The sequence below is a fragment of the Camellia sinensis genome, chromosome 7, assembly GCF_055761805.1.
Source record: "Camellia sinensis isolate YWXY chromosome 7, ASM5576180v1, whole genome shotgun sequence".
Classification (NCBI taxonomy): Eukaryota; Viridiplantae; Streptophyta; class Magnoliopsida; order Ericales; family Theaceae; genus Camellia; species Camellia sinensis.
The window spans coordinates 186,239,902-186,254,120 of record NC_138967.1 but is presented as its reverse complement, the minus strand read 5'-3'; the positions used below and the strand labels follow the sequence as shown (position 1 = coordinate 186,254,120).

Sequence of the window (14,219 nt, the reverse complement as noted above, 5' to 3'; positions counted from 1 at the left end):
ATTAATAAAATGGGTTATTTGTTATGTAATTAAAAACCTAAAAGAGAAGAATGTAATTTTCAAAATTACATAAAACAATCTGTATTTTGATCAAACCTCAAGGAATGTATTTATAATTTATCCAATATTCTAATAGAGCGCCACATGATTTGAAAAATGAATCTAACTTATTGGCTAGAGTAGCACTACTCTTTGATTTTTTTATGTTTTGAGAACATGTATACTAAAATATGCTATTTATTTTAGTTTTTACAAAAATAAATAAATAAATAAACAGAATAAAGAATAAACATATTTTATGCTCTTTGTACATAGAAAACGTAAAAATTAACAAAAAAAGTAACCACAAGTTACTAAACACTACTTTTAATCATTATAATTTAAATTGGCACAAGTTTTTCAAATCTCAAAATGAATATTTCTTAGAATTATCACTTTTTGAATTTTTTAGGGCTGCAAAAAGCATTTGGACACTAATTTTCAAACTTTATAAACCTCGACGAATGAGAATAATATATGAACTTAGTTAAAATTTTTGTTTCATGATCATGTGATTCAAAGTTCAAATTCAATATTAGGCACTTCAACTCTACATAGATTAGATCTAACTTCACAATTTTTGTAGGATGCCTTCCAAAATTTATTGATCTTTGAAAAAGAATAGCAATTCCATCCAAATAAAACCTTATTCCATCATCTAGATTTGTGAATTAGGCTATTCCAAAGTAGAACCATGCAATAACAATGAAATTACTATTACTCTCTTTGTATTGTGGTAGCAAATTTACAAACAACATCAAACCTACATCAAGTAAACTTTTGAAATCTTTCAAATCTTTGCATCAGAAAAGTTGTATACAGAAAAAAAAAAAAAAAAAAAATACAACCTAGTATTATACAAAGCAGTGGTATGACTTTTAACAACCCTTAGGCCTAGAGTATTTTGGGGGAAGAGATGGGCACCTTTCATTCATATCTGGGTATGGATCCATTGTATTGTATCCAGGTAATTCCATTCTATACTTCCCTCGAATTTGGCAGAAAGGGAGCTTCACAGTGTCTGCATCTTTGCACCACTTTGGCAAGCGGCTTGAATTGTTTTCAAATAACTTGAGTGTGTAAGCATCTTTTAGCTGCAGTTTGGACAAGATAAATTAATAAAGCAATAATATGTGAAATTCCTAACCAGGGTTTTACATCCACACAACAATCAATTTCAGTTGAAAATCCATATTTACCCACACAGTTCAAGTTTAGTTTCATGATAGAAAAATAAAGGGCAAACTACATAAATATCCCTAAAGTATACCATTAATTTCATTTTCGTCTATAATTTTTAATTTGTATCAATTACATTCCTAAACTTTACACATTGATTCAATGTAGTCCCCTATCCTAACTATCGTCTCAAAAAAATATGAAAAATGCTTATGTCAGCTCCACATAAGGCATTTGGAGAGCATTAGAAGCAATTTCTCATTTTCCACCTAAATGAATCGCAAGACACGTGAAATGAACATTATTTACAAAATAAAACACATCTAAGACTTCCACTTCATTACTGAAAGTCAAATACATAGCGTGTTTGGCTCTTTGAATGATAGTATATGGTACAAATAGATGTGTCAAAATGCCCTTTATGTCCTTCAATGCTTGATGTGAGACTGGCATAAGCAATTTTTAGTATGTTTTTTAGACAACAGTTAAGAAAGGGACTGCATTGGATTAATGTGAGAAGTTTAGGGATGCAATTGATGCAAATTAAAGATATGGGACCAAAATGAAATCAAGGGTATACTTTAGGGACCATTTGTGTAATTTACCCTAAAATAAACTTAAATTCTTTATTTTTTGTACGTAAATAAGTACAAAGCAGGGCATATAGACAATAACAGTTCTATTAAGAAAAAAATTTGTCACTAATCATTCAATGCAAACTTAGGTGAAATGTGAGGGTTCAAGATCTTCCAACCTCATGCAAATACAATAACATAGTTTAAACCATCTAAGTACTGGATTTACATATAAGCCATTTTAATAAATAAATAAAAACATTTTATAGATCATGCAACATTAATTGGATGCAAATTTGAGACTTTTGTTATTTAAATTAATGAAATTGAATATTCACAACAAACTCACCGTAAACTCTGTAACTTGAACGAAGTTTGCAATTGGATCAAACAACCCTGCTTCCTTGTACATATCAAGAATGAAAACGACACATGATGTAGACTTTCCATCACTGTATATCCAATTGTCTTGCTTGGGAATTGTCAACAATTCATCAAAAGATGACCCCACGCCTTTCAGCTTCTACAAGAATTTCAGGAAGATCAAGGCCTTACACAGAAGTCCAATGTCAAATCAAATATTTAAACAAATACAGACAAGTACACATTTCATTTATTTTAAGTAGTACACCACAATTTAATGATGCTATTAGTCATTGTATATCACTTCATCTAGACCAACGTCTAAATTCAATGGCTTGCTGGTTAGGATCAAACTATCTTGTCTAGATTTGGTCCAAGAGATTGTCGATTAATCTCATGAACTGCCAGTACCAATACATTTCCCAAGTCGTCTTTGATGACAAAACAAGACAAACTAAACCAAACCAAATTAAGCCTTAAGTTTCAATCAATTAGGGTAAGCTACATGAATCCTTTTTCACCATTCAGCTTTATCAACAAACATATACTTAGTTAAATGAGATAAATTCTTTTGTTTTTTTTACTATCCCAATTACACACTAGCGATACAGATGCCCGATACACCATTCCTCAATATAAAAGGACCCAAATTGATAACAACGGGAATCCTCTTTCGGTCATGAGAATCCCATCTATTTAAACTATGTTTTTCAACAAGCAAACCTTTATGAACTTTCGGTCAATAAAATGAGGAATAAATTGTTACAATACCTTAGTTCCCAGTCGCTTGTTCAAGGCTTCATTCCACATGTTAGCAGCATAATCAGGCTGTACATTATTCCAAATAGTCATAACAGAAGCAACCTGTTCCGTAACAAATTTGACAATCAAAACCAGTAAATGAAAATAAAACGCCCCATGCTGCATAATATACAAGAGAAAGAGGAGACAGAAAGGAACGCAGCACCAGCAAATAAGTTCTACATTACTAATGTCATCATTATGGTACTGCCAGTCTTAACCTTTTCAACCTTAACATGCCTCTGGAATGTGGTAGGTAGTAATGAATTAATTGAACAGATTTAGCTCTTCTAATTATTTCATTTTTACAACCAAACACATCTAATTGTCTAATTCATTAATAAATTGATTCTCAATTGCCCAATTCCTAAGCATATCTCAGGAGTGTGCAAAGATCATAGAACATAGAAAACCCAAAGGCCAGCATGAAGTTAACTTTGCAGTCAAGTATGAGAATCAAAATTCAGTTTTTTTTTTTTTTTTTTTTTTATTAAATAACCCTTGGAATTCCGATGGACTGGCTCCTTTGTGGGCCAGCTTGAATTTGGGACATCCACTCCTTACGGTGTAGTCTTGAGCTATCTGGTTTACGCTTTGAGTGTCATTTACATAGGTTTTTAGTGCTCGTGCAATATTACATGTTAGATAAATCACTAAGAGTGTTTATAATCAAGTTATACCTCATAGCCATAGGATTCAAAGCAGTAGTGGGCAGAATATAATTCTTTGAAATATCAAATGGTACCAAACCTCTCCTTAATTTGACTAACCAAATGGCCGTTGATACAGTCGAGTGAAGAAGAAGAATTCATGTAGCTGATCCCATTTGATGAGACTTAAGAATTGGTTTGGTTTATCAAATGGTACCAAACCATACAACCGAAATATTTATAAATCACATAAATGTTGACAATGAAAAGCTTCAATAAAATAGAAAAAGTATATCATCCACTTATTTTGCAAACTAGGCCCAAACAATAAAATATGAAAAGGAAAAATAAATGTATTACCACATGAGCATCCAAGGGAGGCGGATAGTTCCCATCAATAGTGTCAATCCAGCTAAATATCAGGTTATGATAACCATAAGGCTTGCCCACCATGCTTAAAGCATACTCCCAAGCAGCAGTCTCATTAAACTTGGCCCGGACATCAGGATGCAAAGGAAGAAGTGAAATATGTGGATTGGACTCATCTTTAGTGAGCTCAAAGTTCCACCACTCATCCCATGGCAAAACATCAATTATTTCATATCCCTAAAACGAAATGTGAAACACCAGTTTTACATGAGTTTTAAGTCATGTTTGGTTTAAAGTGGTAACAATATGGAACTAACAACAATTTGTAGAAGAAGTACAATGTACCAAATGCTATGCTAAAACTTCAGCATACACTACATGTGAGAATAATATTAGTATATATATTATGTAAATATTGTTTCCAATTTAGGATTGGTTTAGGTTTATTCTTCTTGTTTCCTATTTATGATTGGTCTAGGTTTACTCTTGTTTCCCATTTAGGATTGTTGTTCTATATCTATTAGAATTATATATCAGTGATGTATTCGTTTAGGATTAAGATTAGGATTTACTGTTCTATATAAGTGATGTATTCTTTGTTCAGTAAATACAATTGAATATACAAAAATTCTTCAAAATTCTTACATGGTATAAGAGTTGTGTTCAAAACCCTAACCTCTTATTTCTGGTTCGTCGTTTCCCTCTCTGGTTCACGATCGATCGAAGTTCCTTGCTTCGTGGGTTGTATAGGTCTCTCTCGCCGAAAGACTCCCCTCTGACGTGATTCGCCTCCTCTTTCTGGTCAACCCATCTGTTCAACGTGGTAGTTGTGCTTCGATTCCTCATCTATTCTTGACTTCTTCTCTCTGACTCACGGCTGTCTTTGATCGTGTTTTTTTCCGGTTCGCTGATTCGTTCTCTCTGGTTCGCGACTCGCGTCACTCTTTGCTCGCCGCATCTACTAGTTGCCTCGGTGCTTCTTGTTCTCTGCTTGTGACTCACGAGTGATTGATCTCTTGTTAGAGTTACGACATCAGTTCTTCGACTTTGTCTTCGTCAATTGTTGGAATTGTGACATCAGTTGCACCTGTTAGAGTCACGACTTACATCGTGACATCTCTCTCTCTCTCTCTTGTTCTGAGTCTGGTGGACCTGGGTGTTTTTCTTTGGTTGACCACTGTTCTCTTTTATTCTTGTTTGGACCAAACAAGTTTCTTGATATTACATAGTTGCCCTATCAGCTTTCAGTTTATTACGGTTCTCTATTGTTTTTTTGGTTCATAATGATGATAACGGGTTCAGCTTCCGTAAAGCCCAAGAATGGGTTCCTTGCCTCAGATGAGTGTGCCTTCTGTCATCAGAGGAGCCATTGGAAGTATCACTGTCCCAAGAAGGAATTGGGATGTCTGTCTGGCTCGTATTCTCAGCAGTTTAGGACCCAATTTTGCCCTTCTTCTCCGAGTATTGTTCAGGCTTCCACCGATTCTACTGCATCTGCTCCAGCTCCTGATCCTGACTTGGCTTCCTTGAGTGCTCAGATTAGTCAACTTCAATATACACTGTCTACCTCCCAGCCATCTTCGTCTGTCTCCATTGTTTCCTCTCTTCATTCAGGTTTTCTTAGGTCTTCTTCAAGTATCTCTTCATCTGTCTGCCTTTTTGACTCTGGTGTCTATCATCATATGACTCCTCATCTCTCCTTACTTCAGAATTATACTCTCTCTCTATTTTCTATTACTGTCAATGCTGCTAATGGGTTTGGTATGTCAGTTATATCTGTTGGGTCTGTCCTACCGTCTGCTATGTCTGCAGTCTCTATTCCGTCTGTCTTATATATTCCTCAGTTATCTATCAGTTTATTATCTATTAGTCAACTTGATGCCTTTGATTTTGATGTTATTTTTTCTTCTTTTATCTGTTTTGTGCAGGATTGGATCTCCAAGCAGCAGATTGGGACTAGCCGTAGAGTTTGAGACCTCTATGTAGTGGAGAGCTTGCATTTGCCTATGATTACCTCTCCAACTGCCTTTTCTTCTTTTCAGTTAGATTCTCTGTCAAGTCTTTTCTATTTGTGGCATTCTAGATTAGGACATTTGTCTGCTGACCGCTTATCGTCTTTAGCTCAGTCAGGTATATTGGGTAAAGTTTCTCCTAGTTAACTTACCGAGTGTCAGGGGTGTAAACTTGCCAAAATGACAGTCTTACCTTTCCGTAAAAGTATTTCTATATTTGCTACACCATTTTCTTTAGTTCATACCGATATCTGAGGCCCTTCTCCTGTTCTCACCAAAGGGGGTTCTGCATACTATGTGTCATTTGTTGATGACTGCACCTGTTACACTTGGGTTTATCTTATGACTCATAAGTCTGATTTCTATCAGATATACCGTACCTTTCAGTCTATGATTACTACTCAATTTGGGTCTACACTTAAAGTGTTATAGTTTGACTTGGGTGGGGAATATTTTAAAAGAGTTCTGTGAGTATTTGGCCAATTTGGGTACCATTCACCAAACATCCTTTACAAATAAACCTACTTAAAATGGTCGAGCCGAGCGTAAACACCGTCATCTCCTTGAGACAACTAGGTCTCTTCTTCTCTTTGCCTCAGTTCCAGCTCCACTCTGGGAAGAGGCAGTTCTTACTGCTGTTTTTCTTCTCAACCACATGCCTACTCCCCTTCTTTCTGGTCGGTCTCCTTATGAGGCTTTGTTCTTTCAAATTCCTAACTACTCTCTTCTTCGTGTGTTTGGGTCTGCCTGTTTTGTCCTTCTTCCCTGCAAAGATAGGACCAAACTTAGTGCCCGATCTGTCCTCTGTGTCTTTTTGGGTTATAGTCCTACTCAGAAAGGCTATCAGTGTTACAACCCTACTTCCCGTCGTCTATATGTCTTTCGTCGTCTTTGTAAACGAGTCAAGTTAAGCGTAGTAAATAGGTTGTGCAAGTTTGACTTGAAAACTTAATGAGCATGGTTTGTTTATATTTCGAGTCCATCTCAGACTAAATTTAATCAAATGAATCATGAGGCGAAAAGTGAAAAATGATTGAAGGCTATTGACTCAGGATTTTAACCAGTCCCATTCACCAGTAAGGCTATTACCAACAAGTTCCATCCTCATACTAAAATAGTTAATATAGTGACAACAATAAAATCAAAGTTCCTAAATTAACCACAAGAATTGAATTTATCAAAACCAGCTACAGTGTCAAGGACTGCACCAACTAGGTTGCTATCTGATATAAATTCTCAAGTCTAAAATTTCCTTTTGAAATGTCATCTTCTATAAATTCTCAAACATCATCTGAATTTGAGCATAGCTCAAGTGGATGTACTTCCAGGTTTCTAAAGGGAGGTTTGGCATTCAAGCTTATGGAGATGCATCGAATGCCCGGCTGTGCTAACCCTAACTTAATAAAAATGTCTAAGCATCATCTTGTAGCTGATTATCTAGACGTACATAACATAAAATCAGAATTTCAATAGCTTTCTTTTCTTTTCTCTCCTATTATTTATTTATTTTATTCTGCCCAACAAAAAGAACAATAGTGTACTGTTAAGGTAATAGAAACCTTGATTTCAGACGTGAATGCCATTTCAACATATGACATGAGTCCAAAAGTTTAAAACAATGATGAAATTTCCAAATTCCAACTTATTTAATTGTGCTATAAACAATAATGAAATTAACATTACTCTCTGCATATTGTGGTAGCAAATTTACAAACAACAACAACCTACATCGACTAATCTTTTTGGAATCTTTCAAACCTACACTAATGAAAGTGTCCATGCTTCTTCGGCAACTCCAAATATGACTAAAATCAAGGATCTCGATAGTATAAATGTCTAATTACTTCATTTTCTTCATTCGATGAGCAAACACACTAGTTGGTTGACAACAAGAGCCAATATGTGAAATTTATACATGTTTACACTCACACATTCCATCAGTCTAACTAATCAGCAGAAATAATGCATCATGCATCAAACCACATGAATTCAAATTGTCACTAATAAAAAATTATTATGAAAATCAAACCCTAAGTTGTATAGCTTCATCATTCAGAAAATTGAACTGGAAAGAGGCAAATCAAATTAGAATATAGCACATACACATACACGTACATGTATATACATAGAGAGAGAGAGAGAGAGAGAGAGAGAGAGAGAGAGGGAGGGAGAGTACCCAAATTAATCTTTTGAGAACCATTGTTATGACGAAACCATTCCACAAGCGCAGCGACTTCTTCTTCGGAGAGCGGTCCACCAAGAACCTCGCGTCGTTGTTCTTCTACCTATAGCAAATCAACTGCTTCTTCGGCCAGAGCATAAGTGCCGGTCCATTTCCGGTCGAGCTGTCCAGGTCCAAAGGGAGAGAATCTCGGTGGTTCACGGTACCCAATTGGTTCAACCGAAGGGTTAGTCTCAGAGTATGAGTATCTGAAATCAAAGGGTAGATTTGATTTCAATGAAAAATCGAAGACTTTCTCTGATTTCAATGAAGCTTTGTTTTGACTATTCCCTTGCTTATTTTCCTTGTTCTTGTTATTGGGTTTAAGGGTTTTGGACGTGAATGAAAATGGAGGTTCATAATTATATCTTCATTTTGGGATACATAGGAGTGTTGGCTGGGTTACATCATGAAAGGGGATCATCGAGTGTAGGGGGTTAGGGTTTGATATCTTGAATGACGCCATGGAAATATCTTTACTAGCATTGGTGGAAGGTAACTACTTTTTTGCTAGCAACTCTCAGCCAAGAAAGAGAGTCACAAAAGGTGGAGACACAGTTGGGCAGTTAACAATCAGTTGAAACCTGAAGACTTGTTCGTTTTTCAGAGTAAAGGGAGTAAAGGATCTAAATTAGAGTAGTTTGTTTGGTTTTAATTTTTTGAATTTAATTTTTTAAAAATTAAATTTTTTATTTTTAGTGAATATTTTTAAATTTTTAAATAATTTTTAATTTTTTTTTAGATATACGTTACTTAGATGTATCTAAAAAATAAAATATTTATAAAAAAATATTTTAAAAAATCAATAAATACACAAGAATACGAAAAATATACTAAATTTTTGTATTTTTTGTATTTAATGAATTTTTTAAAGATTTTTTCCACAAATATTATACTTCTTAAGTGTATTTGCATTAGGTGTATTTAAAAATTTTAAAAATTACTTAAAATATTAAAAATATTCAGTAAAAATAAAAAAATACAAAAAACAAAAAGTTTTAATTTTTTAAAAAGTGAATACTAAAAATCATAACCAAACAGAGTGATTTTTATTTTTCACTATTTCATCCTCTTCGACTTTGTTTTAAATAAATGAAACTTACATTTTGGTAATGATATCAACACAATTATACCTCTATATATTTAAGGATTATAGAAGCAATCTGACATAACTTAAGAATTTGGAACCAATGAGATCAATATTTTTTATGAACCAAACTTTTGAGAAGAATTTCATAAGATGAAACGAACAAGACAATGTCTAAATAAGAGGGAAATGATAGTCATCATTTCTTAAAATTAATAATGAAAAACAATTTAGTTCGTTACTATCCAAATTTCTTGCCAAATCTATAATTCAAACGTGTAAGACTGTATTAAAATCATGAATTTAGGTAGAAATTTAAAAAAAGAAAATGAAAAGATAAACGAAATGTTAAACCCTAAACCTTAAGAGCTATATTTAGATTATGAATTTAAGTTGGGATTTAAATTTTTAAACACTTTTCATTTTTCCTTTTCAAAGGCTAGTCAAATCGACAATCCAAACAAGGTTTCAACGTGAAATCCCTTCAGCATAATATATCCATGAATTCACATTTTAACTATTCAACGACTTGGCCTACATAAGTTATAATAGAAAACGTATTCTCAACTTGACATTTTAACAAACACCTCACGCAGACAATGAGGTGAGTATTCTTGGGCGCAGAGAGAGAGACAGAGAGAGAGGGGCAAGCGTTGGATTTGTCATGTTTTTTTGATAGGCCAATGCCCAATTTTCATACCCACTTTATTTGGACCTTAAATATATGGGTTGGACTCATGAGCCAGCCCATAGACCCATGTCGGAGGTTCATACAAACCTCATATATATATATATATATATATTAAATAATAGATATAATTTCTCTCTCTCTCTCTCTCTCTCACTTTTATTTTTATTTTTTTGTCTACATATACAGTTTTAGTAAAATAATAAAATTAAAATTGATAAAAATAAATAAGTAGCACAGTACTAGCACTCCAACTGTGAAAGTAGTGAATATATTTTTATGAAATTAAAGATGCATAGAATTTAATAACATAAACATAATGAATGTAATTATGTATTTTAAGAAATAAAGTTTATTTTTTGTTTTTCTTGATTCAATATTCTACTCTAATTATTGTAATGCACTTTAAGATTTTGTGTTATAAGTTTTAATTTTTTTCATAATTGTTTTATGAATTTAATAAGAAAGCTCAAATTAAAGTCGAAATTAGGCTCATATGACCAAGTCCAACTTGAAGCCATGGACTTGGGCCTCAAATTTTTGGTTTGGACGAGCACGTTGCTGAGGTTTAAGTTCACTTCTTTGGCTAATTTTTTTTTGAATTATTTTTAAATTTTTATAATTTTTAAAAATTTTGAATAAATTATTTTATTTTATTCTTGTCTAAATGATTCTATTTTTAATTTTTTAAAAAACAAAAGATAAAATAAGTCAAACTAAAAAAAAAAAAGGACAAAAAAAACTGACTTCTAGAAAGCCATGGCATAGATGGTACTATTATTAGGCCATAATAAGTCGTATTATGATTATTTAAATTGTTTATCATTTATGTTTCTCCGTATAAATCATCAATTTAAAAATAAAAGATGAATTATATTAACGGTCTCTATAGTTTGAGAATTGTGTCACTTTAATTCTTGACTTTTCAATTATAATATATTTGATCCTGAATTTTGATTCTTGTTTTAAGTAAGAACAATTGAAAATACCATTGCTTAATTTCGAGGGCAAAATCGTCAGTTTGATAAAATATAAACTAATTTGAAAAATAAATGTCAAAAAATATTTTTGAATTTTTAAAAATTATTTCTACCCACTAAACATAAAATTATGTAAAATTAATAAATCTTTTAGACATCTATTTTTTTTAAACTAAATTAATTTTTATTATTTGTTTGGATAATGATCATGTAATGAGTAGTTGTTTTTATTTTCATTAAATTAGTTTATATTTTTTTAAAAGTCAAATATAACGACAACTTTGATATCATTATTAAACCAATCCATTAAATTAAAAAATTCAAAACTAAAAGCATTTCATATATTAAATATACCGATTGTACATTAAAATTCTAGCAACCACTCATTATATGATCATGATCTAAACACATAATAAAAATTAATTTGATAAAATAAATAAATAAATGTCCAAAAAATTTATCAATTTTATATAATTTTATCTTTGATGGATAGAAATAATTTTTTAAAATTCAAAAATAATTTTTTTGACATTTATTTTTATCAAATTAGTTTATATTTTATCAAATTGACGCTTTTACTATTAAGATTAAGTAATGGTATTTTCAATTGTCTTTATTTATAAGATTTAAAATTCATTATCAAGTGTGTCACAATTAAAAAATCAGGAGTCAAAGTCATATGAGTCTCAAATTATAAGGACGGTTAGTATAATTCACCGTAAAAACAATCAGCAACAGTGAATAAAGTTTTGAATAAAAAATGATTGTGATAATTTCTAGGGGTGCAACTTGGGCGGGTTCGGTCGGGTTGGGGGTCTGCCCAAGCCCGACCCGAATTGTATTTGGCACTGCCCAAGCCCGCCCAAGCCCGACCATGAACCCGAGCATTGTTGCCCAAGCCCGGCCCAAGCTTTGTATTTTGAACTCGGGTTAGCCCGAATTGCCCGAGTCCAGAAACCTGTAGGTAGATCTAAGGGTAGACATAAAAGATGCTAATCTAATGGTAGAAAACTAACCAAAAATAAATAAAAAATAAAAATTAAGACTAACTCTTTTACTTAATTTATATATATTACATAATTTATTAAATTATATATATATATTATATATTATAATTTATATAATATATTAAATTGAATTCGGGCTCGGGTTGCTTGGGTTGGCCATTGATTCTGTCCAAGCCCGGTCCAAATTGCAATTCGGGCATCAAAAATCTGCCCAAGCCCGTCCAGATTACAAGATATAGTTGCCCAAGCCCTAAAAAAACTCGGGCTGGGCTCGGGTTGCGCGAGTTGAGCCCCGAGTTGCACCCCTAATAATTTCTAAAGGACAAAATTAACAATTTATGGTCTATTTTTGGCAATCCTAAATTTTCTCCTCACACAATTGTACCGTATCACACCGTCTATCTTTAGAAAGAAAATTTGAGTATTGGGTTATATAATTTAAGTTATTCAAATTTTAATATCATTTTGATTATCAATTTAAACTTTACTGTACAAGAGTCTCCAACTCAACCAGATGAATTAAAATAAAATAAAAAATTTTAAATTAATGTTCTGTTTATTAAGATGAAAAATATTTTCTAATAGATTTTTTATTTTATTTTTTTTATGGTTGGCGATGGTGGTGGGAACAAAGGTAGAATGGAAGTGTGGGGCGGCGGCGGCGGTGATGGAGATAAAGATGGTAGTCGTGGTGATGGTAGGGTAGTGGTGGAGGTGATAGTGGTAATGGTAATTAATAGTGTCTGTGGTTCGGTTGCAACCTCAGAACCTCCAATCCGTCATCCGTCCGAAACTAGGTGGATTGGAGAAAATCTATCTGCAATCGTTCGCCGAATTGGTAAATGCAGATCGAGCGGATTGACAGATTGATAGATAGATGCAAATCGATTGGACAGTTTAGATTTTTACAAATTACTAGAAAAGGGAGCTTTGGACACCGAACCTTTTGCGATGGTTTGAAAATCATCATGTTTTTGCCACAACAAATGAAGCTGTCGTCAAATTAATTTTTTTTGCGACGGAAAATCTAAAACCGTAGCAAAAAATAGTATCAAACGTGATGGTTTGTTATCCGTCAATTTTTTTTTGGTGTTTGCGATTGCTTTAAATTTTTTGCGACGCCTTTTTGTTTCTTCGTCGCAAAATGTTATATTTGTGCTCTCCCTCGCCCTCTCTCTTTTCCCGCTCTTCCCTACCCTTTCAGTATTCTCTTCTCAGAAAAAAAAAAAAAAAAAAAACTTCCGTCGTCTCCCTCTGTCTCTTTCGCTCCAGTCGTCTCTCTGTCTCTCGCAGTCCCAACACCACCAGCGTGGGAAGAGCTCCAGGTAACCTTCCTCTCCTCTTCTTTCCTCTCACACTCGCTCGAACAAACCCTAACAATCTCTCTCTCGCTCTTGCTCTCGCTCTCGTTCTGTTCATATGGTGATTCTAAAAATTTCCATGGTGAATCACCATGGGATTTGCTCCTTCATGTAATTCTCCCTTTTGGAATTGGAATTTGGAGCTATATTATAAAAACTTAGGCTTATAATTTTGGGGATTTCAAAGGAACAGAACAAGATGGAGAAAAACCCTCTATCCCTTCTCTCCCTCTCTTTAATATATACACAAATAGATTAATATCATATTGGGTTTTCTATTCAGCCATCTTTGTTTCCCTATTAATATATCACATTCAGATATAGTGCCCACCCATGCAATAAAATGGATTTTGAGTTCCTGAAATTTTCTTTCTGAATAGTGAATTTAGTTACAGAAGTCCTGTTTGTGCATTCTTACTGCTGGTACATAAAATTTGGAATATATCAGTAACTATCAACCTGAAGATAGTTCACAACCAGATGTAACAGTTCCTACTTTTGATATCTCTGTTTGTAAAATTCCTCAAAAGCTGCTAAAATGTTTCAGGGTATTTCTTCTTTTGACTAGAACCATGTTTCAACAGATATTTTATTTTGTTTTCTTAACGCTGTGTTTGGTTGGGAGATTTGAGGAGGGATTTGGAAAGGGAAATGGAAAAGGTGCGTGAAACTAGGTAAATTATAAATATGTTTTATTTACATTTCACCTACCTTTATGTTTTATTCACATTTCAACTACTTTTTCCATTTCCCTTTCCAAATCCCTCAACCAAACACAGCATAAGTGTTTCAATTGGAATGGGTTCCTTGTAAGCCTATGGGAAATGTTTAAGTTTTAGAGTATATGTTGAGATCAATATTTTAACCTCAATCTCTTCATAAATTCA

The 14,219-nt window shown here is 33.2% G+C and overlaps 1 protein-coding gene across 2 annotated transcripts in view; it reads right to left on the bottom strand.

Moving 5' to 3' along the window:
* Positions 1-718: 718 nt before the first annotated feature.
* LOC114317346 (uncharacterized) overlaps positions 719-14,219 on the bottom strand; it is a 231,032-nt gene continuing 217,531 nt past the window's right edge. The window contains exons 1-5 of one of the 2 annotated variants that reach the window (XM_082880114.1): positions 8,165-8,807; positions 3,968-4,213; positions 2,928-3,020; positions 2,143-2,316; positions 719-1,133 (exon numbers count right to left, since the gene is read on the bottom strand). In XM_082880114.1, the coding sequence (XP_082736240.1) occupies positions 918-1,133; positions 2,143-2,316; positions 2,928-3,020; positions 3,968-4,213; positions 8,165-8,188 (753 nt within the window). In that variant the 5' untranslated portion in view covers positions 8,189-8,807 and the 3' untranslated portion in view covers positions 719-917. Of the gene's footprint in view, positions 1,134-2,142; positions 2,317-2,927; positions 3,021-3,967; positions 4,214-8,164; positions 8,808-14,219 lie in introns of those variants that run through there. The other variant, XM_082880116.1, reaches the window with a different exon arrangement.